Source organism: Chiloscyllium plagiosum, chromosome 30 (assembly GCF_004010195.1).
Source record: "Chiloscyllium plagiosum isolate BGI_BamShark_2017 chromosome 30, ASM401019v2, whole genome shotgun sequence".
In the NCBI taxonomy this organism is placed as follows: Eukaryota; Metazoa; Chordata; class Chondrichthyes; order Orectolobiformes; family Hemiscylliidae; genus Chiloscyllium; species Chiloscyllium plagiosum.
The window spans coordinates 7,226,136-7,251,509 of NC_057739.1; the positions used below are offsets into that span (position 1 = coordinate 7,226,136).

Sequence of the window (25,374 nt, forward strand, 5' to 3'; positions counted from 1 at the left end):
TGTCGAAGTTTTTGTTCTTTGTTTGAACAGGATGGCACTGAAGTTGTGGTGAAAGAAGTCCTTCCAGGTGACAGTGTGCATAGTCTTCTCAGTATTCTGGATGTTATTACTGTAAGTAAATAGTGCACTATGTGCAGGCCATTTTAATATGTTTTTTAGATGCCAGATGAGTCACAACTAACTATACAGTAGTTTGCTTTTTTCATTTAGATGGAGATGCTCGGACTTGATTTAATTTTTGCAAAAATTGAACAATTTATAATTTTTTTGATTTATAAAAGTGTGGGTTTTTTTCCACAAAGTTTAAAGTTCCTGTGATGTCGAGTAAATACAGTTACTGAAATTAGTTGTTCTTATATCTGAGGTCATATTTGCCAGGGTGAGCCTTCCCTAACTTAAACCTGACTCCTTTTGGGCTGTGGTTACTTGAACATCAGCAATTGCTTTCCATCATGTCAGGCAGAATTTGGATCCAGACAAGGTTTGCTGGATTATAGGGCTATATCACTACCTACCATACTTTTGCCCTCACTGAGCATGCACACAAATATATTCTAGAAGGAGTCACTAGTTACTGATTAAATGCAGGAATTACATCTTGATCCTACCATCACAACTCAAGTACTAGGGCCTTGAGACCAGTTAGAACCGTTCACCAGAATGGAAGTAACCTTTACAGAAAATTTTGTCAGAAAGCGCTTGGTATTTGTTTTGAGTTTAATTCAGTTGTGTTGTATCTTCAGACCTGATCACGTAGATTTAAGAGAGCACTCTTTTTGCATCTAGTTCCACTACTAATTCTAAATATCTGCCCTTGGAACAATTGTATCAATGTCTTGCCTGATATTTGCCTGTTCTATTAAGGTTGTGGTCAACAAGGTGCAAAGAATTCTTCAGCTATCAGCAGTTCAGATGGATCTGTCACCTTTTTACATATGTTCTGCACAACTAGAGTATCTGAGTCCAAATTATTTAATGCTTTGCACTTGCATATTTTGTAATGTTGATGGAATGACATCAACACAAAATATTAATTTTCCACTGTATGTTAAGTCTACTTATTTAAATCATAGCCTGCTGGCATCTGGAGATTTATTTCCTTGTTTGAGCTCCTTTTAATTAACAGAAGGCTTTTAGCTTTCATCTTCAAGGTGAATCAAATGGTAATATAACACCCAAGGTCACTGCATACCGAGAACTGCAGAGATTCCAAAAGGACCTTCTCAAAAACAACTGGGGATGGGTAGTAATTACTGGCCCAGCTTGTGACTCCCTCATTTCATGAGCGGAAAAGATTAAAGCAATAAAATTTAAACATGTAAGGAGTTTCCTTTCATGTTGTAGCAACCTTGTACAAACAATATAGGCACTTAATAAAAATTATGTTTGCATGATTGTTTGTTTCACCTTCAGCTTCCTGTGTTCCCTTTCTTGTATTTTGGTTAAAGAGAAATTGTATATGATTAAATTTTCCAGTTTTGTTTCGAGAAAACTTGAGAGCACGTGATTCATTTTCTCATTCTTTCCACTGTTACCTTGTAAGTAGCAGTCAAATTCCCCCAAACCTTGATAGCTGAAAAATGATGTCTGAAGCCAAATTTTCAACCTGCTCATGACCATAATTCATTTTTACATAATTCTCTTGTGAGAAAGTGGGACACTCATGTGAAAAGCTTTTCTCATAGTGATTATGACAAGGATGCATATTGAGGTATTCTAGATTTTATTAGCTTGGTGCACTTGACACGGTGTACCCGTGATCTGGGAACAACTAATTCTGCTTAGACGAACTGAAATCTGTGTGATTTTGTGTGAATAACAGTCAGTGACTTGAGCTTACTGCTTGTTTAAATGTCTGCGCTACACTTCTTCTACAGTTTGTACCAAACACCCAATTCAATTATTTGATACGATCGCAATTGCTTTGATTGAACAGTAGTGCTTACCTTGGTGTTCCATTCAGATACGGTGAAACAAATATATATATATTTCAACGAGTGACAGTATGTTGGGAGAGAATCATTTTGTTTCTATAATGTACTGGCTTGTTAAGATCACATTTATCAGATTGAATGCATCTTTCAACTTCAGTATTGTGCATGCATTCTTGTTTCTCATCTCCGTCTTGTGTTCAGTGTTCTAACCTCTGAATCAGAAGGTTGTAAGGGCAACACCCACTCCCGAGACTTGAGCACATTGTCCCATTGACACTTCACTGCTCTATGGAGGGAGTACAACAGTGTCGTTGGGAAACAACGCTTCATCTACCCAGTCAGGTGGCTGTAAAAAAAAAGCCTCAAGCACTATTTATTCCTTGACCAGTGTCATTAAAACAGATGAACACATATTTGATGCTGTGTGTGAACATCTGTGTACAAATAAGCTAATGTCATAACAGTGAGTGCACCTCTTGAAAGCCATAGGTTTAGGTTTCATGAAATCTAGGCACACATTTCATGACAGTACTGAGGGAGTGCTGTACTGTCAGAAATTCCATCATTCAGATTCTGTCTTTCACAAATCCAAGTTATAACACTGTTTGAAAGAGGTTAGATGTAGGAGTTCTCCTAATGTTCTCTTCTGAAACAAAATCACTAAAAGTGATTGTACCCAAAAGAGAGAGGAAGTTGAAACTTCTAATCATCCACTTCTCAGGAATGTAATGCAAGGAAAAAAGAACAATTTTAGTGAGGATGAAACATTTTGTAGCGTAAGATGTAGGCGTAGAGGTTAACTGTTCAGCTTATCAAGTCTGCTCGATCATTCAATGAGATCATGGTGAGCTAATAGCCCTCTATTCTCTTAATGATTTGTAATCTGTTTTTCTCATCCTTGAATACACTTAACGACTAACCTTGACAGCCCTCTGTGGTAAAGAATTCCATAAATTCAGTACCTTCAGAAGAAATTCCTCCTCATCTTTGTCTTCAATGGTCAACTCCCTTCTCAGGTTATGTCCTGTGGTCCTAGTCTTTCCCACAAGCGGAAACAACTTCTCTTCACCTACCTACCCATCTTAAGTTTCAATAAAGTCTCCTGTCTTTCTCCTAAGTTCTAATGAGTACAGGTCCAACCAACTCAACCTCTCATAGAAAATTCCCACCATAGATGGAATCAACTTAATGAACCTTCTCTGGACTACTACAAATGCTAGTATACCTCTCTTTAGATAGGAAGGGGCGGGGGGTGGAGAGGAGGAGGGGGCAACACTGTTCATAGTTTTCTAGCAGTTGCCTGACAAGTGCCTTGTGTATTTATCACAAGGTTTATCTATTTTTATACTCCATTCCCTTTGAAATAAAGGCCAATATTGCATTTATTTTCCCTACCACTTGTTGAACCTGTGTGTTAGCGTTTTGTGAGTCATGCATGAGAATCCCCAAATCCCTCTGTGCTACAGCTCATTGCAGTGTTTCTTCATTGAAATAATATTCAACTTTTTTTTTCCCTGCCAAGGTGCATAACATCCTATTTTCTTCACATTGTATTTCAGCTGCCAGGTTTTTTGCTCACTAACTTAACCTGTTTGTATCCCTCTGTAGACATATTGCATCATCCTCGGTTCTTGCGTTCCCACCTCTCTTTCTTTTGTCATTTGCTTTCTTTGGCTACTACATTCACGTCCATCATCCAAAACATTAATGTGTTGTAAATAATTTTAGCCCTTGCATTGATCCCTCTGGGTCTCCACTAGTTACAGACTACCATCTTGAAAACTGTATCCCAACTCTGTCTTCTATTACTTCATTTAGTTTGTATCCGTACTAATAGACTATCTCCAACACAATGGACTTTTATTAAGTAGCCTTATGTGTGGTACCTTATGCATGCCTTTTGGAAATTCAAATATGTTGCATTGACTGGTTCCCTTTATCTGCCCTGTTTGTTACCTCTTCAAAGAGCTGTAGTATATTTGTCAGGCATGATTTCCCTTCATGAAGCATTGTTAATTCGGCTTGATTATATTGTGCGCTATTAAATGCTCTGGTATTACTTGTTTGAAAAGACTCTAATGTTTTCCCCATAACCAATGCTAAGCTAATTGATCTATAAATACCAGTTTTTGACTTGGTGTTTTGGCACGGTGCTCAACAGTTAGCACTGCTGCCTCACAGCACCAAAGGGACCTGGGTTTGATTCCAACTTCAGGTGACTGTTGCATGGAGCTTGCACGTTGTCCTTGTGTCTGTGTGGGTTTCTGCTGAGTGGTCCGGTTTCTTCCCACAGTCCAAAGATGTGCAGGTTAGGTGGATCGACCATGCTAAATTGCCCTGTAATGTCTAGGGATGTATAGGTTAGGTGGGTAAGCCATGTAAATGCAGGATTAAACTCCATCTGCCATTTCTCCACCGAGTTATAATGATGTACAGTATGGAAATAGACCCTTCGGATCCTGACCAGATATCCTAAATTAATGTAGCCCCATTTGCCAGCACTTAGCCCATATCCCTCTAAACCCTTCCTATTCATATACCCATCTAGATGCCTTTTAAATGTTCTAATTGTACCAGCCTCCACCACTTCCTCTGGCACCTCATTCCATACACGCATCACCCTCTGTGTGAAAATGTTGCCCCTTAGGTTTCTTTTAAATCTTTCCCCTCTCACCCTAACCAGTTATGGATTCCCCCACCCCAGGGAAAAGACCTTGTCTGTTTACCCTATCCATGCCCCGCCTGGTTTTATGAATCTCTATAACATCACCCCTCAGCCTCCGATCCTCCAGCGAAAACAGCTCCAGCCTATTCAACCTCTCCCTATAGCTCAATCCCTCCAACGCTGGCAAATCCTGGTAATTCTTTTATGAACCCTTTCAAGTTTCACAACATCCTTCCTAAAGGAGGGAGACCAAAATTGTGCACAATATTCCAACAATGGCCGAACTAATGTCCTGAACAGCCCAGCATAACCTCCCAACTCCTGTACTCAATGCTCTGACCAATAAAGGAAAGCATACCAAACACCGCCTTCACTATCCTATCTACTTGTGACTCCGCTTTCAAGGAGCTATGAACCTGCACTCCAAGGTCTCTTTGCTCAGCAACACTCCCCAGGATTTTGCCATTAAATGTATAAGTCCTGCCCTAATTTGTCTTCACAAAATGCAGCACCTCACATTTATCTAAATTAACCTCTATCTGCCTCTCCTCAGCCCAATTGGCCCATCTGATCAAGATCCCGTTGTACTCTGAGGTAACCTTCTTCGCTGTCCATTACACCTCCAATTATGGTGTCATCTGCAAACTTACTAAGTATATCCGCTATGTTCACATCCAATTCATTTATATAAATGACAAAACGTAGTGGACCCAGCACTGGTCCTAGGTACACTGCTGGTCACAGGTCTCCAATCTGAAAAGCTACTCTTGACCACCACCACCTTCTACCTTCAAGCCAGATCTAGAACATAGAAAAGTACAGCACAGAACAGGCCCTTTGGCCCACGATGTTGTGCTAAAGTTTAATCCTAATGTAAAATATAGTAACTTAACCTACGCACCCCTCAACTCAATGCTATCCATATGCATGTACAGCAGTTGCTTAATGTCCCCAATTACTCTGCTTCCACCACCACAGCTGGCAATGCATTCCATGTATTCACAACTCTCTTCGTAAAGAACCTATCTCTGACGTCTCCTTTATACCTTCCTCCTAATATCGTCAAACTCCTCATACCAGTCAACCCTGCCCTGGGGAAACGTCTCTGGCCATTGACTCTCTATTCCACTCATTATTTTGTACACCTCGATCAGGTCTCCTCTCTTCCTCCTCCTCTCCAGAGAGAAAAGTCCGAGCTTATTCAACCTGCCTTCATAAGGCAAGCCCTCCAGTCCAGGCAGCATCTTGGTAAACCTTCTTTGCACTCTCGCCAAAGCCTCTGTATCTTCCCTGTAGTAGGGTGACCAGAACTGGACACAATATTCCAAGTGTGGTCTCACCAGGGACTTGTAGAGCTGCAGCAAAACCTCGTGGCTCTTAACTCGATCCCGCTGTTAATGAAAACGAAAACACCATATGGTTTCTTAACAACCCTACCACTTGGGTGGCAACTTTGACGGATCTATGTACCTGCACACCCAGATCCATCTGTTCTTCCACACTGCCAAGAATCCTGTTTTTAATCCTACATTCAGCATTCGAGTTTGACCTTCCAAAGTGCATCACTTTGCATTTATCCAGGTTGAACTCCAACTGCCATATCACAGCCCAGCTCTGCATTCTGTCTATGTTGCGCTGCAGCCTGCATTAGCCCTCTGTACTATCAACTGTACTTCCAACCTTTGTGTCATCTGCAAATTTACTAACCCACCCCTCAACCTCCTCATCCAAGTCATTTATAAAAACTACAAAGAGCAGGGGCCCAAGAACAGAGCCCTGCGGGACCCCACTCAACATTGGCCTCCAGGCAGAATACTTTCCATCTACAACCACTCTCTGTCTTCTGTCAGCCAACCAAATCTGAATCCAGATAGCCAAATCTCCCTGTATTCCATACTTTCTGACTTTGTTAAAGAGCCTACCATGGGGAACCTTATCAAAAACCTTGCTGAAGTCCAAATACACCACACCCACTGCTCGACTGTCGTCGATCTGTCTTGACACCACCTCAAAGAACTCAATAAGATTTGTGAGGCATGATCTGCCCCTCACAAAGCCATGCTGATTGCCTTTAATCACACTATGCTTTGCCAAATAGTCATAAATCCTATCCCTCAGAATTCTTTCCAAAACGTTGCTGACCACAGATGTAAGACTGACTGGTCTGTAATTGCTAGGGATTTCCCTATTACCCTTCTTGTAAAGAGGAACAACATTCACCTCCTTCCAATCCTCCGGTACGACTCCCGTGGAGAGTGAGGAGGCAAGTATCCTCGCCAGCGGCTTAGCAACCTCCTTTCTCGCTTCCCAGAGCAGCCTAGGATAAATCTGGTCTGGGCCTGGGGACTTATCAATCTTAATGTTTTCCAAAGTTTCTAGCACATTAACTTCATCAATCTTGATCTGGTCAAGACTGTATCCCAGTTCCTCAAAGTTTTCATTTACAACAAGTTCCCTTTCCTTGGTGAAAACTGAAGCAAAAAACTCATTTAGGGCTTCCCCTATCTGCTCAGACTCCACGCACACGTTCCCGCCGCTATCCCTGACCGGCCCTACCTTCTCCCTGATCATTCTCTTATTCCTCACGTATGAATAAAATGCCTTTGGGTTCGTTCTAATCCTTCTTGCGAAGCCTTTTTCGTGCCCCCTCCTGGTTCTCCTCAGTCCATTTCTGAGCCCCTTTCTTGCAAGCCTGTAATCTTCTAAAACTGTGCTAGATCCTTGCTTCCTCCACCTTCTGTAAGCTGCCTTCTTTCTTTTGATGAGAAGCTCCTCTGATCTCGTCATCCAAGGTTCCTTAATCTTACCTTTTCTTACCTGTCTCAGAGGAACAAATTCATGCATCACTCACAACAAGCTATCCTTAAATACTCTCCACATGTCTGCTGTGCCCTTTCTGTAGAACAATTGCTCCCAGTCTGTACTTTCCAACTCCTGTCATAATTTCCTTTTCCTCAATTAAATGTCTTCCCTTGGTAACTGCTCCTTTCCCACTCCAAGGCTATGCTAAGTGCTCACCACTGATATCAAGCTCACTGATCTGTAGTTCCCTGGCGTTTCCTTACCACCTTTCTTATAAATAGTGGAATCACGTTAGCCAACCTCCAATCTTCCTGCACCTTACTTGTAACTATCGATGATACAAATGTGTCAGTAAGGGGTCCAGCAATTACTTCCCTAGCTTCCCACAGAGGTGTAGGGCCCATCTTAATGCATTTTAAGACATCCAGGACCACACCTCTGCAATATGGACATTTTTAAAGATGTCACCATCTGTTTCCCACATTTTGTCTTCTATGTCCTCCTCCACAGTAAACATTGATGTAAAATACTTTGTTTAGTATCTCTCCCATCTCCTACGTCTCCACACATAGACTGCCTTGCTGATCTTTGAAGGGCCATATTCTTTCCCTAGTTACCCTTTTGCCCTTAATGTATTTATAGAATCGCTTTGGATTCTCCTTAACCATATTTGCCAAAACTATCTCAGGTGCCCTTTTTGCCCCCCTGATTTCCCTGTTAAATATACTCCTACTGCCTTTATACTCTTCTAATGATTAACTCGATCTGTCTTGTCTATACCTGATATATGCTCCCTTCTTTTTCTTAACTAAAACCTCAATTTCTCTAGTCATTCAGTATTTCCAACACATCCCAGATTTGTCTTACATCATCAAAGGAGTATACTGTCTCTGGACTCTTAACTCATTTTTGAAGGTTTCCCATTTTTCAGCCGTCCCCTTACCTTTGAACATCCGCCCCCAATCAACTTTTGAAAGTTCTTGCTGAATACCGTCAAAATTGGCCTTCCTCTAATTTAGAGCTTTAACTTTTAGATCTGGTCTATCTTTTTCCATCACTATTTTAAAATTAATAGAATTATGGTTGCTGATCCCAAAGTACTCCCCCACTGGCACCTCACCTTCTCCCATTGCTACATCCACATGCTGAATCAGAAAATTTTCTTGTACGCACTTAACAAATACCTCTCCATCTAAACCCTTAACACTATGGCAGTCCCAGTCTATGTTTGGAAAGTTAAAATCCCCTATCACAACCACCCCACCATAACCACCCTATTATTCTTACAGATAACTGAAATCTCATTACAAATTTGTTTCTCAATTTCCCACTGACTACTGGGGAGTCTACAGTACAATCCCAATAAGGTGATCATCCCTTTGTTAATTCTGAGCTCTGGTGCAATGTGTCCTTCCTATACAGGTCACTTCTTTCCCAGAAGAGATTCCAATGATCTGAAAATGTGAACCCTTCTCTCCTGTACCAGCTCCTCAGCCATGCATTCATCTGTGCTATCCTCCTATTCCTACCCTCACTAACTCGTAGCACCGGGAGTAATCCAGGTAGTACAACCCTCGAGGATCTCATCTTTCCCTTCCTATGTCGTTAGTTCCACTGTATACCACAACCTACTTTGAGAATATTCTGCACTCTTTCCGAGATATCCTTTATCCTGGCACAAGGGAGGTAACACGCCATTCTGATTTCTTGCTACTGGCCACGCATATATCTGTCTGTGCCTCTGACTAGAGAGTGCCCTATCATATTTGATCACTTGGAACCTGACGTACCCCTCGTCATTAAAGCAATTCTCAGTTACAGTAACTTGGCTGTTCATGCTACATTTCCCTGAGAGTCCATCACCCCCTGCATTTTCCAAAACAGCATACTTGTTTGAGGTGGTGATAACTAGAGGAGACTGCTGCACTACCTACCTTCCTCTCCTACCTTTCCTGGAGGTAACCCATTTACATGACACTGTCTGCAGTTTTTCTCTCTCCCTGCAACTGCCATCCATCACACCCCCTAGCTCCTGTAAATTCCTTATTGCCTCTGTCTGTTTAACTGATCCATGCAAACTGATAGGATTAGCAACCAAATACCTTTAATGTAGACATAATTACCAGTAACATGGAATCTCTCCCTAATTTCCCACATTTTACAGGAAGGAAACATCACTCTACTAAAGGCCATCTTTGCATCTTAACAGTCTACAAACTCAGAAAATAGCACAGTCTTACTGCTCTAAAAAACACTGCTCCAGGCTGACTTAGTATATATGTTTTATATTTTTTTCAAATTTAATCAAGGAACAGTTCTCAATTAAACATATAATAAAAAAAAAGAACCCAGTCTACTCACTATTGTAGATTTACGAAAAAAAAAGAACAGCAAGATTGCATTTAAAACTATGCACTTAACTGCTTCTGTGCTGTGAGCTCTCACATGCAAGTTTCTCCAAGGTCAGCTGTGAATTTTGCTGTTTGTCAATTTTTCTTTGACACACTCTGGTGTCCAGAGATCCTTGAACTTAAACAGCAAAGGCAGTAACTGTAGATTCACTGCTGCGTCCGACAGCAGTGTCGTTTTTTTTCTCCGTTTGAATCACTGCCCATGTGATCTCTGCCTGTGTCTTTCTTTCTCCTTTTTAAAGTGCCATTGTTTTAATCTTTTTTTCCTCCAAAGTACCAAACAATGCAACAGCTTATAAAGCAGTAATTACTGCTCCTGGAGTTTGAGGAAATTACCTTGAGCCCATGTATATCATGCTGTATCCTCTGTCAATTCTCCTCACACTCCACAGCTCCCTCAATTTTTGAGTCATCCAAAAACTTACTAATCAGACCACCTACATTTTCCTCCAAGTCATTTATTTATATATATATATTTACCAGCAAGAGGTCCCCTTGTGGAACACCACTCCTCACAGATCTGTATTCAGAAAAAAAAACCTTTCCACTGCTACTCTCTCCCCACTGTGATTATGCCAGTTCTGAATCCATCTTCACAACTCACCACAGATCCCACTTGACTTCACTTTCTGTATGCCTTGAGAGATCCTGTCAACAGCTTTGCTAAAATGCGTAGACAATATCTACTATCCTGCACTCATCAATAATCTTTATCACTTCCTCAAAAAACTCAATCAAGTTTATGAGACATGACCTACCCCACATAAAGCCAAGTTGCCTATTGCTAACAAGTCCATAATTTTGCAAACGTGAGTAAATCCTGTCCTTAAGAACCTTCTCCAATAATTTGTATTCTACTGACATAAGGCTCACCGGTCTACAATTTCCTGGATTACTCCTATTGCCCTTCTTAAACAAAGGAAACATGTTGGCTGTTCTCCAGTCCTCTGGGACCTCTTCTGTGACTAAAGAGGATACAAAGATTTTGTAAAAGGCCCCAGCAATTTCCTCACCATTCTGGGATAGATCCCATCAGGTCCTGGAGACTTGTCTACCTTAATGTTTTTAAATCACCCAGCACCTCTTTTCTTTTTAATATTGACGTGCTCAGAATATCAACATACCCCTTCCAAAACTCACCATCCACAGTGTCCTTCTCCTTTGTGAATACCGATGCAATGCATTTGTTGAGCAATTCACCCACTTTCTCCAGCTCCACACACAAACTCCCTCCTTTGTCCTTGAGTTGACACAGCCACCCTTTTTTGCTTCTTTTATATGTATGAAATGTCTTGGGATTTTCCTGAAACCTGTTTGACCTTTCTTGACCTCGTAGTATCTTGTATGAGTTCTTTCCTGCTATCTTTGTATTCTTCGAGGGCTCACTCTTCAGCTACCTAAACATCCTTCTATATGCCTCCTTTATTTTTGACCAAGTTCTTAATTTCTTCTGTCATCCAGGATTCAGAAATCTTACCATCCTTAACTTTTGTTTTCACAGGAACGTGCTGGTCCTTAACTCTAATTAACAATAAACAGGTTTTTGGTTAGATTTGATCCTATCTTCAACTGATTCTCCTCTTCATGATTAAATCACTGGATAACACCTCGGAGCAGAAACTCTTAGCTTGTTATCTTTCTCCCACCCTCCATTTCTTTAACTTTTCCTTACTTGGACTGATTGTGATGTTCTTAGCATGCCGAGTGTGGTAGATAGAGCGTTTTGAGTTGATCATGAATTCGTCCTGTACCATTATCCTTACCACTAGGCCATCATGTGGCACCTAGTCCTTTTTTTGATTACTTAAACGTACATTACTTACTTTTGTGTTGCATTAGGCTTGCAACTAAGTTATCTTGATATAAAATGGAAAAGTGTTCCTGAAACTCAACTCAAGCAACATGAGTTCTCTATCTATCCTCACACCTTGTGGCCTCCTTTAGCTATTTTGACCAGATAAACTGAAACACTGAAAGGGGTTCACAGGCTATTCGGGACTGGCAGGAATGTGGATTTGAGGTTGCAATCAGATCAGTCAAATCCTCTTAAATTTTGATGCTGTCTTAAAGGGCCAAATAGCTTATTCATGCTTCTAATTTGTATGCTTGGTTAAGCATTCAGCCTCAGTGATGTAGCAGTGCTATCTGAAGTGTTTTAAAGGATACAGTTTGTAAGTTTTCTGAAGCGTTAATGCTTTAATCATTTTCTAGGGTTATCCTGCTCCATACAAAACTGTTTCTGCCAGGGCAGTGTGTGCATCCACTGTACTGCGCTTGCCTGCTAGTGCATTTCAATCAGTCTTCCAGAAGTACCCAGAAACCCTGGTCAGAGTGGTTCAGGTAAGAGTATTGTTTTACTTTTAAAACAGCACTGTCGTACGGAAAGGTGCAGTTGAAATTTTGACTTGGTTTCCTTCCCTTGGCCGGGAAGTATGGAAGGGTTGCTCTGGGCCAGTCGAAAGAGTTGCTATTGCCATGACTTGGTGCAGCCTCATTTCTGGGGAAGTGAGACCAGACACGCTCCTACATCTCTCCTCCAGTGTTCACATTTTAAAATTAGTTAATGGACTTCTGTGGTTGTTACTAGATATATGGACTTTCAAAATACACACACTTAGTAGAATACATGTGATAGATTTGTTTTCAGAACTGAAATTCCTGGATTAATCATGCTGCTTGGATGTAAATTTGGCTAGAGAACAGAAAGTGGTGAACAGCTGGTTCATGGATTGGGTGCAGTAGTGTCTTCCAGGAATTGGTAGAGGACCCACTGCTCTTTTGATGTGGATTTGGCATTATAAGGCTTAATATTAAAGTTTGCAGTCGACTCCTAACTTGAAAATGTACTAAACAGTAAGCAGGGAGTAGACTTTAGGAGGATACAGACATACTGGCAAAAAAGTGTCCATGATGACTTGGCTGAAAAGAAAGGCAATTTAAATTAAGCCAAAAAACCTTAGAGAGATTGGAAGCAGATTTGGAGTCGCAGGTACACGATCTTTAAAAGTGGTAAATAAATTGAGAAAGCTACTAAGAAGATATTTTTAAAATGGAGGAAGTGTATGCCAAAGCAGGTATCGGATTTTTGAGTTCTGGACCACACGTTTCGGGAAGGATGTCAAGCCTTTGGTGAAGGTGCAGTGGCAATGTTCTAGAATTATATCAGGGATGAGGAGCTCAAGGAGGAGCTAGTATCGTTCTCCTTGGAATAGCTTAGGTTGAGGGGAGATTTGTTAGTGAGGTTCAAATTCACGAAGAGTTTCAAGAATAAGACAAAACTTATATGGGTGGGGAAACGTTGGTAACTAGAGGAGGCAGCTTTGGATAATTGGCAAGAGAATCAGAGAAATGGCAAAAACCTGCATGATGACTAAAGTTGTTTCACCTATTGGCAATTCCTGTGAAATTACCATTACTCTTGGTATAAAGCTTTTTTTTATACATTGGAAATAATTGTATTACTTGCCATTCACAAAATTTCCACAGTGGTGATGTCGCTGAATCTATTGAGCAAATATAAAGGGCATTCCAATGTTATATCTCTATATTTCTCCAGAGGCTGTAATTTCCATACTGCACATTGATACTGCCATCAATAATAAACCAGTAATTGTCAGTATTTACTTTGAATTTTTATGTAGCTCACAACTTGTTCCCTGTGTGCAAGTTCACTTTGGAAGGAGGATATCTGAAAATGTATTGCTAACTGCTTTTCATTGTCTCACATTTACCTGATGTGCTCTTGGGAAATTCTGTTAAAACCAACGTGACACTGAGAGTAACAGAGCTGTTTCTGTTTTCCTCAGATAATCATGGTGCGCTTGCAAAGAGTGACCTTTTTGGCTTTACACAACTATCTGGGCCTGACAAAGGAGCTGTTCAATTCGGTACGTGACAAAAACAAGTGAAAAATAACTTTGCTCATTCAGCCTAAAAATGCAGATCAGTGCTTGACGAGTTTCGCTAATGCACCACTTAGGGGTACAGATATCTTGTGTGGCTAGTTTGTGTTATATTTACTGCCATATGAAATGCTAGAATTATAATATTGTTGCTTCATGATGTATATCACAGCTTGCAGAGGGTGCCCCATACTGGGACAGCTATTATCCCTGATTGTTGACTCATAATGGAGTTTAAAGAAAACAAACAAGGGCTAATTTTTTAAAAGTTGTTTCATCAGATATTGGTGTCAAATCAGAGGCAATGGGATTGGTTTCCTGCAACTTAATTGTTTTGTTTAGTGCTGCAACTTAATTGTTTAAGTTCATGCTGAAGGGACTTGGTGTATTGCTTTACACTCTGTTAACTCTTTCCAGTGTTTGGTGGTTTTGGGCATAAACCATAGGAATTGATAGACTGTCGAAGATCAAAGTTTATTTAATCAGTTTTCTTCCGTCTTCATAATTGCATGATTTAACAATGGGGTTATTGAGTAATTATAGAATTTAATCTCAATGAATGAATCTACAACAGATCCAGACACGACTCAAAGAAAGCCCCCAATGCTAGAAAGCTTTGGCATCTATAGGTTTAAAGGTTAAAAGTCGCTCTTGACTATGCTACACTTTGAGTGTCTTTATTTTCATTCATATGAGCAATGCTGTTGAGCCAGCATTTATTGCCTATTCCTTGTTGCTTTTGAGAAGGTGATGGTATGGTGCCTTCTTGTACTGTGGAAGTCCATTTGGTGTAGGTCGAACCACAATGCAGTTAGGGAGTTGCAGGATTTTGACCCAGTGATAATAAAGGGATGGTAATATATTTTCTATTCAAGATTGAGAGTGACTTGGAGGGGCACTTGCAGATGGTGGGGTTTCTATGTATTTGCTGTCCTTGTCCTTCTAGATGGTGGTGGTTATAGATTTGGAAGGTGCTGTGCAAGGAGCCTTCAGAATGTCTTCAGTGCATCTTGTAGAAGGTGCACACTGTCGCTACTGTGCCTCTGTAGTGGAGGCTGTGAATGTGGTACCAATCAGTCAGGCTGCTTTGTTTTAGATATTGTCAAGTTTTTTGAATGTTGTTGGAGCTGCACTCATCCAGGCAAGTGGGAAGTATTCAGTCACGTTCCTGACTTGTGCCTTGTAGATGATAAACAGGCTTTGGGTATTAGGTTATATTTCTTGAGAGTCATACACACTTGATGCAACTGCAATACACTAATTTCTGTGAACAGGCAAAATTTATTAAGCAAGTACAAGCTTTGAAGGATCACTTAACACTCTTTGCAAAGCGTGCCAAGCAAAACTCTCTGAACAAAGGAACAGTTCTTCCTTTATACAAAATCTCACATCACAGTCAGGAATGCCCAAAGGACAACCCCCAGCCACTCCCCCACAGCCACAAGCCACTCAAGACAATGCAGTGACCTGATTATCTGCAGAAACTATATAATGTAAGTCATCCCTTAATGGCCAGATCTGTTGTAAATTATTTTTAACGAAGCATAGTCAGGATTCCAACTGCAATGTTCTTATTAATTCTGAATGGCAGGAAGTGACCATGTAAATAATAGGAGATGACCATATAAATTTACTTCTGAACATTCCCTCCTTTTACCATTCCGTGATAACCACCTAAAAGGCGCAACTAGCTTATTCATAAGAATCTGCCAGCCAGTATTTAAGCAGGTTATTGACACACAGCATACAAGGATTTATAACAACCACAATTACTAGTCCATGTAGTGGATAGGATCCCCAGGATCCTCTCACGTGGAAAGAACTATAAAAAAAACACTACATTGGACAAACAGGCAGGAAACTTGCCAACAGGATACATGAACACTAACTAGCCACCACAAGACATGACCCACTATCACGCATTTCCATCCATACAGACAAAGAAGGAAACCATTTTGACTGGTACAACACAGACATCCTAGGACAGGCGAAACAAAGACATGCACGAGAATTCTTAAAGGAATAGCATTCTAACCAGAACTCCATCAATACACACATCGATTTAGGTCCTAGCTACCTTCCCTTAAAAAAACTGGAAATGACATCACCCACCTTAAGAAATCAAGACCTATAAAGAGAGAGGCAGGTCATACCACCAGTGTTTCATCAGAGACTCTAACTGACTATGTTACCTAGTATGGTGATGAAGCATCGGAAAGCAAAACTTCAAGCCCAGCTAGAGTAAATTTTTTACATTGTACCTGCAAGACAAAAACATACCACCCTACCCTCGGGACATCCAATTCCTTGCAGGTCAGCAGAACAAATTAACCCTTCAGCATCTCATGGGGAGTCAGGCGATAAGTCCGTTGTGGCACAATTCCTAACTTCTGATCTGGGGCAGCATGGCGGCTCAGTGGTTATCAGAACTGCCTCACGGCGCCAGGGACCCAGGTTCGATTCCAGCCTGAGGTGACTGTCTGTGTGGAGTTTGCACATTCTCCCCGTGTTTGCGTGGGTTTCCTCCCGATGCTCCAGTTTCCTCCCACAGTTCAAAGATGTGTAGGTTAGGTGAATTGACCAAACTAAATTGCCTGTAGTGTTCAGGGATATGTAGCTTTGGTGCATTAATCAGGGGTAAATGTAGAATAATAGGTTAGGGGAATGGTTCTGGGTGAATTACTCTTCAGAGAGTCAGTGTGGAGTTATTGGGCTGAAGGATATTTCCACACTTTAGAGATTCAGTGAAAATCTACTTTAGTAACCAGAGAATTTATATGACTAATCCAGTTCAGTGGTAACCCCAGATGTTAATGGAGGATTCAGTGATTCATTTAATTGAGTGCCATTAAGTGGAATACATGCTGGCACATTGAGTAAATTTGAGGAGGGGATACACATTTTTAATTGGTAATGGGTTGAAAGGTTGTGGAGAGCAGGCACGAATGAGATGTTGAGGCTGAGGTGAGATCAGCATAACAAGCTTGAGAGGTTGAATTGCTTATTTCTCATAGTTATATTTATAATGTCAAAGGATGATGGTAGAATTTGATCATTGCCAATGCTTGTGTGGCATGGAAATTGTTTTCCATCCTTCAGCCCAAGCCTGGATATTGTCCAGGTCTTGCTGCACTTGAGCATGGACTGCTTCAGTGCCTGAGAGTCATGAAATGTGCTGAACATTGTGCAATCATCGGCGAACATCCCCACTTCTGACCTTGTGATGGAGAGAACGTCATTGATGAAGATGGTTGTGCCTATGACACTAACCCATGAAACTAGGGCTCTTGTGGCTCTCGTGTCCTACCTCTGGCCCAGGAGGCCTGGGTTCCAGTCCCACCTGCTTCAGAAAAATATAATAATATCTCTGAACAGATTGATTATTGAATATCTATCCTGAGGAGTGAGGGCTGGTGTGTCACAGTGGTAGTGTCTCTACCTTTTGAACCAGAGATGTGCCGTACTGTCTCTTGTTGATTTAAAAATAGCTATCCAAGAAACTCCTGGAGCTGAGATGACTGACTCTCAACAATCTGAACTATCTTCCTATGTGTCAAGTATAACTCCAACTGGTTTAGAATCTTCTCCTGATTCCCAGTGGTTGAATTTTGCTGTGGTTCCTTTCTCCTCTCACCTCTGGATTTATCACTGCCAGTGAATAAACAGCACTTGCCAGTTTAATTTTCTCAAGTTATTGCCAAACAAGTTGCTGAGAATGGGTGACAGAAATGGTATTGTGTGAAAAAGGGCAGTTTTCACTATTGTGATGATGCTGTGGCTTTAAGAGGTGTATTTTGTCCTGGTTTCATTTAAAAGAGAGATTGAACAAGAAGTTACAAGCCGTCTGGGGTAATATAAACAACTGGGGTTTTTTTTAACAGTTGTAACAATAGAAGCAGCCTGGATGGTTGTAGCCAGTTCTCACAGACCAAGATTCTAGTTTTTTTAAGCTTTTAAATTCAGCAGAAGCTGATGGAGTCTTGAAGAAGTCGAAGTTATGTTTCCTGTCTCTCAGTTACAACTAGAAGCTGGGGTTTTTCTTCCTACTACAGGTGTTGCATGTGAGAAAGTCTGTTTTCTGAATTTGTCTTTTTACTATGCAGCGTGTTTATGGGATGTTACTATATTGGAACCGTTGATTAGTAATAGTTACTATAACTGTTATTGAGTTAAGCTTTCCAATAGTTTAGTTATTCTAAGTTCCTCTTTCTTCTGTTGTATTTTAAGTATAATGTTTGAATAAATTGTGTTTTGCTTACCGTCGAGTACTTAACCAGTCAAATTGGATCTGGAGCAAATGTAAAGATCTAGGCTACCTTCTTAAAATATTTTGAGGGGGTCTGGTCCAGACCACACTACATCTCTTAAACTAGTCTAATTAACAATTTGTTAATGAGCAGTGCAGAATCAGAACTCACATTGGTGAGTGCAGTTTCAAATTTGGTGCAGAGAGCAAGGGAAAGAGTGGATTGTGGGAGAGAGAAAAGGAGGCAAAAAACATTTTAACAACGTGTAATTGGTTTCTTTTATAAGTTTAATGCAACAAAATGTTGAAAAAAAAATTCCACATGTGTAAAAGTTCATTTTCAGTGCCAGAGAATTTGTAGCAATTAAGATTGAGATTGAATTGAAATAGCCGAAAATGTGTTGCTGGAAAAGCGCAGCAGGTCAGGCAGCATCCAAGGAGCAGGAGAATCGACGTTTTGGGCATGGGCCCTTCTTCACTTTCTCCATTGAATTGAAATAGGCATGTTCTCGGATTGTGGCAAATTTAGTCAAAGTATTTTAGCACAGCAATCTTCATCTGGCTTTTCATGAATAGAAGATGCGCTCATGATTGTCCAAAGAGAGAGAGTCATCTCAGACAGCAACTTTTCCACGTTTGATGCTTGCCTGAAGTTCCTGTCCATTAAACTGTGAGGAGTGTTATTCCTACAGTACATTCTTGCCTGTCGAATTTAAACACACACATCGTGTCCTCTCCTCGTATTATTCTGGAGAAGGTGAAATCACTCATCGTGGCCTGGAATATCTAGTCCCCATTGAATCCTAATAACAGCAATCATATCACCTTTCAACCTCTATTATTCCACTGAGAACATGCTTAATTTACATAATTGTTCTTGGATTCAATTTTATCTTCCCACTCGATCATTCTGATTGTCCTCTCTTGTATCATTTCATTCACTGCAATATTTTTTTCTAATGTGGTGAGCAAAATTGTACACAATGTTCTTAAGTGTGGTGACATCGATGATTTATAAAGTCCTGTCAGTTTTTGAACAAACCATTGATTTACAGTGTTTCTGGAAAAGTATTGAATTAATGAATTTGATATTCTCAACTCCAATTTCTTCCCCTTTCCTGAGAAACCTTGATCTTCTTACTTACTATAAATCTCTCTCTATCATGCTTCATGTACTTAATGATCCAGCTTTGACAGCACTCTGCAGTAAAGAATACCACAGATTCACTAGCCTCTGAGAGAAAAAGATCCCCCTCACCCAGCTGTGAAATTGGCAACTCTTTACTCTGAGATTATGTACTCACCATAGACTCCCCAAGGGCAAACAATCTTTACTTTTGTCAAGCCACCCTAATTTTCAATAAGATGTGCTTTATTTCTTCAATGGTTATAAGCCCTACCTCCTCAACCTGTTTCATAAGAAAAAACATCCACACGAGAGGGAACCTTCTCTGGACTCCCTCCAATACCAGTGTTTCTCTTCTGAACTAAGAGTCAAAAAACCTATTCTCAGTATTCTAGGTGTGATCTTAATAATGTTTTGTATAGTTTTAGCAAGACATGCCTATTTTTGTACTCTATTGTCTTGGAAATAATGGCCAACCGTATACCTGCCTTCCTGATTGCCTGCTGAATTTCAGTGTTAGCTTTTAGTGATTCATGCACAAAGAATCCCAGATCCCCATGTGCCACTGTTTTCCTTTTATTCTATGTGTCAAGCTTTTTGCCCACTTACTTAACCTGTCCACTTCCCTCGGCAGAGTCTTTGTACTATTCTCGCCACTCGCGCTTCCCGCTTATTTTTCTGTCATCCATAAACTTGGCGACAGTGCATTCACTTCTTTCATCCAAGTCATTAGTACATATTGTAAATACTTGTGGCCCCAGCAGTAATCCTTGTGGCACTCCGCTAGTTACAGGTCGCCGTCCTGAAAATACCTCCTTTATCCTGACTCTTTGTCCGATGGAAGAAAGGAAGTATCTTTAGAGATCACCTTCCAGCTCAGTGTTTCAACATTTTTGGGGAATGTTCAAGGTCTGCCTTGAAATAGTGACAGATCATTGATTTAAGAGAGTATCTCCGAAAGGTAATTTGAAAGAGAAGCCCACTCCTGCCTCTCCACCACCCACTGCAACCCCTCCACCCCAGTCAGTAAAACAGTTTGATGACATACACTGTTCATGTATGTTTGTATTGGCTGTAACAATGAGCTGGAATCAGCCATGACCTTACTGAACAGTAATGCAGGCGTGAGGGGGCAAATGGCTTACTTCTGCAAATTTGTTGATATTCTCTGTGAGTTACTAGACAGTTGAGTTCACAATGGTCATTCAAATGTATGCAAGTTCACCTTCCCCCGATCCCAAATCTAATATCTCGACACTTTGCTAATAGTTTCTATTCAATGGTTCCAGTACCGTAATCTTCACATTGTGTTTAATGCAGTTCAAAAAGTTGGAAAGGGCAGACAGAATAAATTTGCTAAATGAGCTAGAAACTAAAATTCAGATGAGACTGGGAACAGAGTACTTCAAGCAATTAATTCCCATCAACTAGAAGTGGAAATTAATTACTTCCTGCAATGTTAACTTTCCTGTTTAATTTGTGTTACTTTCATGTAATTGATCAGTTTAATGCTTAGTAATGAATCTGCACAACCAGCAGCTGCTGCCCATCAGCGATGAATAAGGCTAAAACCATCTCCACACTCATCCCCTCAAGCGCACTGCACTGAAGCAGCATGCGGCCTGACATGCATCTTGTTTCTTTTCAAACATGCCCTCACAGCATCTTGTTATTGAACAATAAGAGTTTCGAGAAAGGAAGTTTAGGGAAAAACTGAAGTCCAACCTCTGAACATGATGGTCAAAGTAATTGTTCGCTGGAAAGATGTAAAAAGAATTTGACCAGCTCACCAGGTGCATGTAACCAAAAGGCATTGGCCCAAACTTGAAGTTAAGGTTGCCAATCCTCCTGCATCCTGGATTGTCTGGAGCCTCTTGAGGAGTTGAAGATTCAACTCCAAGTAGGCGGCACGGTGGCTCAGTGGTTAGCACTGCTGTATCACAGCGCCAGGGACCCGGGATCAATTCCCACCTCAGGCAACTGTCTGTGTGGAGTTTGCCCATTCTCCCTGTGCCTGCGTGGGTTTCCTCCGGGTGGTCTGGTTTTCTCCCACAATCCAAAGATTTGCAGGGTAGGTGAATTGGCCAAGCTAAATTGCCCATAGTGTTAGGTATATTAGTCAGGAGTAAATCTAGGGGATTAGGTCTGGATAGGTTGCTCTTCGGAGGGTTGGATGGACTTGTTGGGCCGAAGGGCCTGTTTCCATACTGTAGGAAATCTAATTTAATCTTCAGGTTGTCTCCCAGCTGCATCCATTAGAGCATTCCTTGTGACATTCAAATTTTGTTCAATTTGTATGCAAGCTTCAATTTCATAATTAGATAATTTTTGAGATGGGTGAAATGATTGGGTGGGGCAGTAGGAGACAGAAGCTCAGGTTATGAAACCTCATGAAATAGATTCAATGTAAAGTTACCAACATGACCTAAGGTGCGCCCTTAGTTTGTACAACATAAGCTTTGAAGAAGATGAATCTCTCTGTTAGGCAGCTCGTCAGAATCAGGGAAGACTTGCTTCCGAGCTTCGTTGGGTTTGGAGGTGGCCGAAAAGTGCATTGTGTTATCTGCAGACTTGATGATGCTTAGAGAGTTAGAAAGATGAGTTATTTGGAGGTTTGCACACACTGTCTAATGCCTTGACTTTGTCTGTGTTCCTATGAGTAAGTATCGTGATATGTTTGTGATCTCTCAAATGAATTTTCTATATTTTGTTTGGTTACAAACCAGGGAATGCCATGAGCTGGCAAGGATGTTGGACCTCTTCAGGAGTGCTTCAGATACCACAACATGGGTGTCCACATGTGGCGCTCCAGTACTTTTCTTCTTTTCTTGATTCAGAGAACATAGGCTCTTAGCCAGATGAGGTTTTTTGAGATAACTGATATGGCAGCCATTAGACTTTTCATTCTAAGATTTTCAAATTCTGCCATCTGCCACAAAATAATTCAAACCAGATCTCCTGAGCATTAGTTTGGTTCTTATCCAGTAGCAATAATGCATTGCCTTTGCTTTCCCCATATACTGTGCACACTTCTAACATACACCAATTCTGAACAGAAATCTCAGCTGGGAATTTGAAGCACCTTGGACAGCCTAGAATAGATTAAAGTAGCATTTCCATGGAAAATATCCATGAACTGTTTCTGTTGTCCTCCTGGGAGTCTCCCAGCATGAACAAACTCCTAGCGGAGTAGTTGTTTCCAGAGTCTCTGTCAGGTACATGAACAGCCACTTCCTGCCCACTGAAGTTGTTTTTAAATGATCAGCACGTTGATATTGATCAAATTGACTTGGGAGAGGATGCTGCTGTCAGATCTCTTCCTGGAATAGGAAAGGTACCACGAGTAATACTTCACTAAAGCTTTGAGGTGCCTGCCGTAACTCATGCCTGTCTCTGAAGCCTGTCACTTGCCCAGTATCAACTACTCTGGTTGGATTGCATGATTGAATTGCAGCTTGCATTTATACAACCTTTAACATAACTAAAAGTCCCAAGGTACATCACAAGCATGCTAATACAAAAAATGATGGGGAGTGACATGAGGAGACGTTAGGATAGCTGTCCAAAGTTTGCTGAAAGCTTTTAGTGCCTTTATGGAAGAAAACATGATGGAAAATTTTAGGAAGGAAATTGCAGAACTTAAGGTCCAAGCAACCCAGATGTTGTCACTAATGGTTGAATGATTAAAATCAAAACTTGCTTTAATTATGCAAGTTGAGATGATACAGATAGTTTAAGGGTTGAAGAACTTTTACAGGAGTAAGGAGGGGTGAGACCATAGAGGGATTTGAAAGCAAAGCTGAGAGTTTTGAAATTGAGGTGTTCTTCAACCGTGAGTCAGTGTAGGGCGAATTAGTGAGTGATATTTGCTGTCAGTTAGGTAGTGGAGGTTTTGTTGACCTTGAGTTGACAGTACAGCTGATCAGGGCTGTGTTGAGAATAGTCAGCTTTGGATTAGAGAAGGGCTTAGGCTTTTAAAAAAGGCCTCTGGAGAGGGAGGCTTCTTGCTTCATCTGTCCAGGATTGAATTAGGGTTTAGGGTTGAAAGACTGTCATCTGACCTGTTAAATGAAAGCTAATACCAGAATTCAGCTAATCTTTCTAAAATTATTTATATGTGATGTTTGCTGAAATTCCTGATGAGAAAATATTGTAATTTCCCTCATTATATTAATTTTCTGCTAATACAGTGAACTACTAAAGTTAGGCCTGTGGTTTCTGGGAAGATCATGTGCCCACAACCTACCCGTTTTGGAAATGCGTAATTGAGTTTGATGCTTATGCTCTTCCACCACATATATCATTTGTTCCATGTGCATGAAGGAATTGTGTGAATAATGGATTAGTTGTGATTTTGGTAAATGCTTCATATCCTGCAGGAGAGTCAGGCCATCCCCTTAGTGTCGCTGTCCAGCATTGCCCCATCCAGCCCTGGAAAAATGGTCAAACGGCAACACAGCAGTTTAGGGGCCGATGAAGATCATTTTGAGAAAGTGAGCAGAGGTGCTGATGTTCCAGCGCACAATTTGGAAACAGGTAAAAAGCCTACCTAATTTAAATGCTGAGGTTTGAAATACTTTGTGAATAATGTTGTTCTGACTATATGAAATAATAGAATTTTATATGGAAAGATCTCCCAAACAAATTTGATTTTGGGAATGGGAAAACAATCTACCAAAAATTGTCTTCAATTTGGTTATTCCACAATAAGGTTCAGTCACTGTTTTTTGTTAATAGTCTTTGGGTAAGTATGTTAGCCATTTGTCAGAGGCTTACAACAGATCTTACAAAAGATTATATCTCATTTGGTGTCAGCTCAAATTACAGAATCACTGACCTGAGCAATGGGGTTCTTACTGGGATCATGATGCTTCACATAAACCAAGTCCCAAAATAATCATTAGAAAACATCACGGTATAAATATTTTTCAAGCCCTTACACTTACATAAAGTGCATGGTCAAGCATAATAGCCGCATTACTCTGTTGGTGCAATGTTGGGGAATTTGATATCCATATCTTCAGATCAGATGTAAGTTTGGGAAAGGGTATGACCTACTTCATGAATCTAAATTCTGTGGTGACTTGCATACCATCTACTTGGGGATAGTAACAAAAAGGAAATTTGAAAGTGGCAATTATGTACATATTGTCTGCTCAATAGTTGGCAAGGATTAATATGTCTTGAATATTGAACCTAGGGGGGAATGCACTGAAAATGAAGGACAATTAACGGTAGTCACAAAGCCTGGAATAAAGCTACAATTGGTACTTTGCTTTCTATTATATTAATAAACAACGTTGAGAAACTGAAAGGTGAATTTGTATTGTTGGAGATGATTAATGTGTAGTTTGGAGGAAGGTGTGGGATCGTGTTCAAATAACGACCAAAATCAGTGAGTGATGAAAATAGCCTCTTTTATTCATTTTCCAAAATACAGTTCTTACAAGAGCCCCTTTATACACAGCTGATACCTATATTAAAATTCCATTACTGTTGTGTTGCATTACTTATAGTACACAAAGGTTTGAAGGGCTTTGTGGAAGTCTGGAGATGGGTTAAAATGTGCTAAATGCTGACTGCTACTTCTATGGGATGAAGAGTGTCTGTCCAGTCTGCTTGCATAATTAGGAGGTGTGATCCCTTTTGTCTTTTAAATTAGTGAATGTTAGTAAAAATGCTAGGCCTATGTGCTCTAAATAAATTAGAAATTAATAAAAGACTAAAAGATATCAAACTAATTACTGCAGCTGGGTTGTGAGATTTATTCGCTATTTGCCGGTATGAGTTTCATTCATTCATACAGTTTCATGGAAGCACTGTTTTGTCAGCATCCTGAAAGAATAATGGCCCAGCTAAAAGATATTTAATAGGTACTTACTAATTGGGAAATCTATTCAGGTCCAGGGCTGATTAATATTATAATGTTTTGTGGAGACTTGATGGGGATGGTATTATTCTGTATGCTGCACTTGGAGGTTGTAGCAAGGGCTGATAAGGTGTGAAAATGCAGTAATGGGTTTGAAAAGGTTGTTTTGATTAGAAAGGGTTGTTGTTTTGAATTTGGTTTATTGGATGATAGTAAAATATAATGAATGAAACATAGTAAATAATGGGTTAGTAAAGGTTTATGCTTAAAAATGTGTTGCTGGAAAAGCGTAGCAGGTCAGGCAGCATCAAAGGAGCAGGAGAATCGACATTTCGGGCATGAGCCCTTCTTCAGGAATGAGGAAAGTGTGTCCAGCAGGCTAAGATAAAAGGTAGGGAGGAGGGACTTGGGGGAGGGGC

General features: G+C 40.5%; 1 protein-coding gene across 6 annotated transcripts in view; it reads left to right on the forward strand.

The window, feature by feature from the left end:
• Positions 1 to 25,374, forward strand: part of pnpla7b (patatin-like phospholipase domain containing 7b) — a 345,798-nt gene that overhangs the window by 63,662 nt on the left and 256,762 nt on the right. For all 6 annotated transcript variants that reach the window (XM_043719904.1, XM_043719899.1, XM_043719901.1 and 3 more), the window contains exons 9-12: positions 31 to 111; positions 12,024 to 12,152; positions 13,619 to 13,699; positions 23,466 to 23,622. In XM_043719904.1, coding sequence (XP_043575839.1) covers positions 31 to 111; positions 12,024 to 12,152; positions 13,619 to 13,699; positions 23,466 to 23,622 — 448 coding nt within the window. The remainder of the gene's footprint in view (positions 1 to 30; positions 112 to 12,023; positions 12,153 to 13,618; positions 13,700 to 23,465; positions 23,623 to 25,374) is intronic.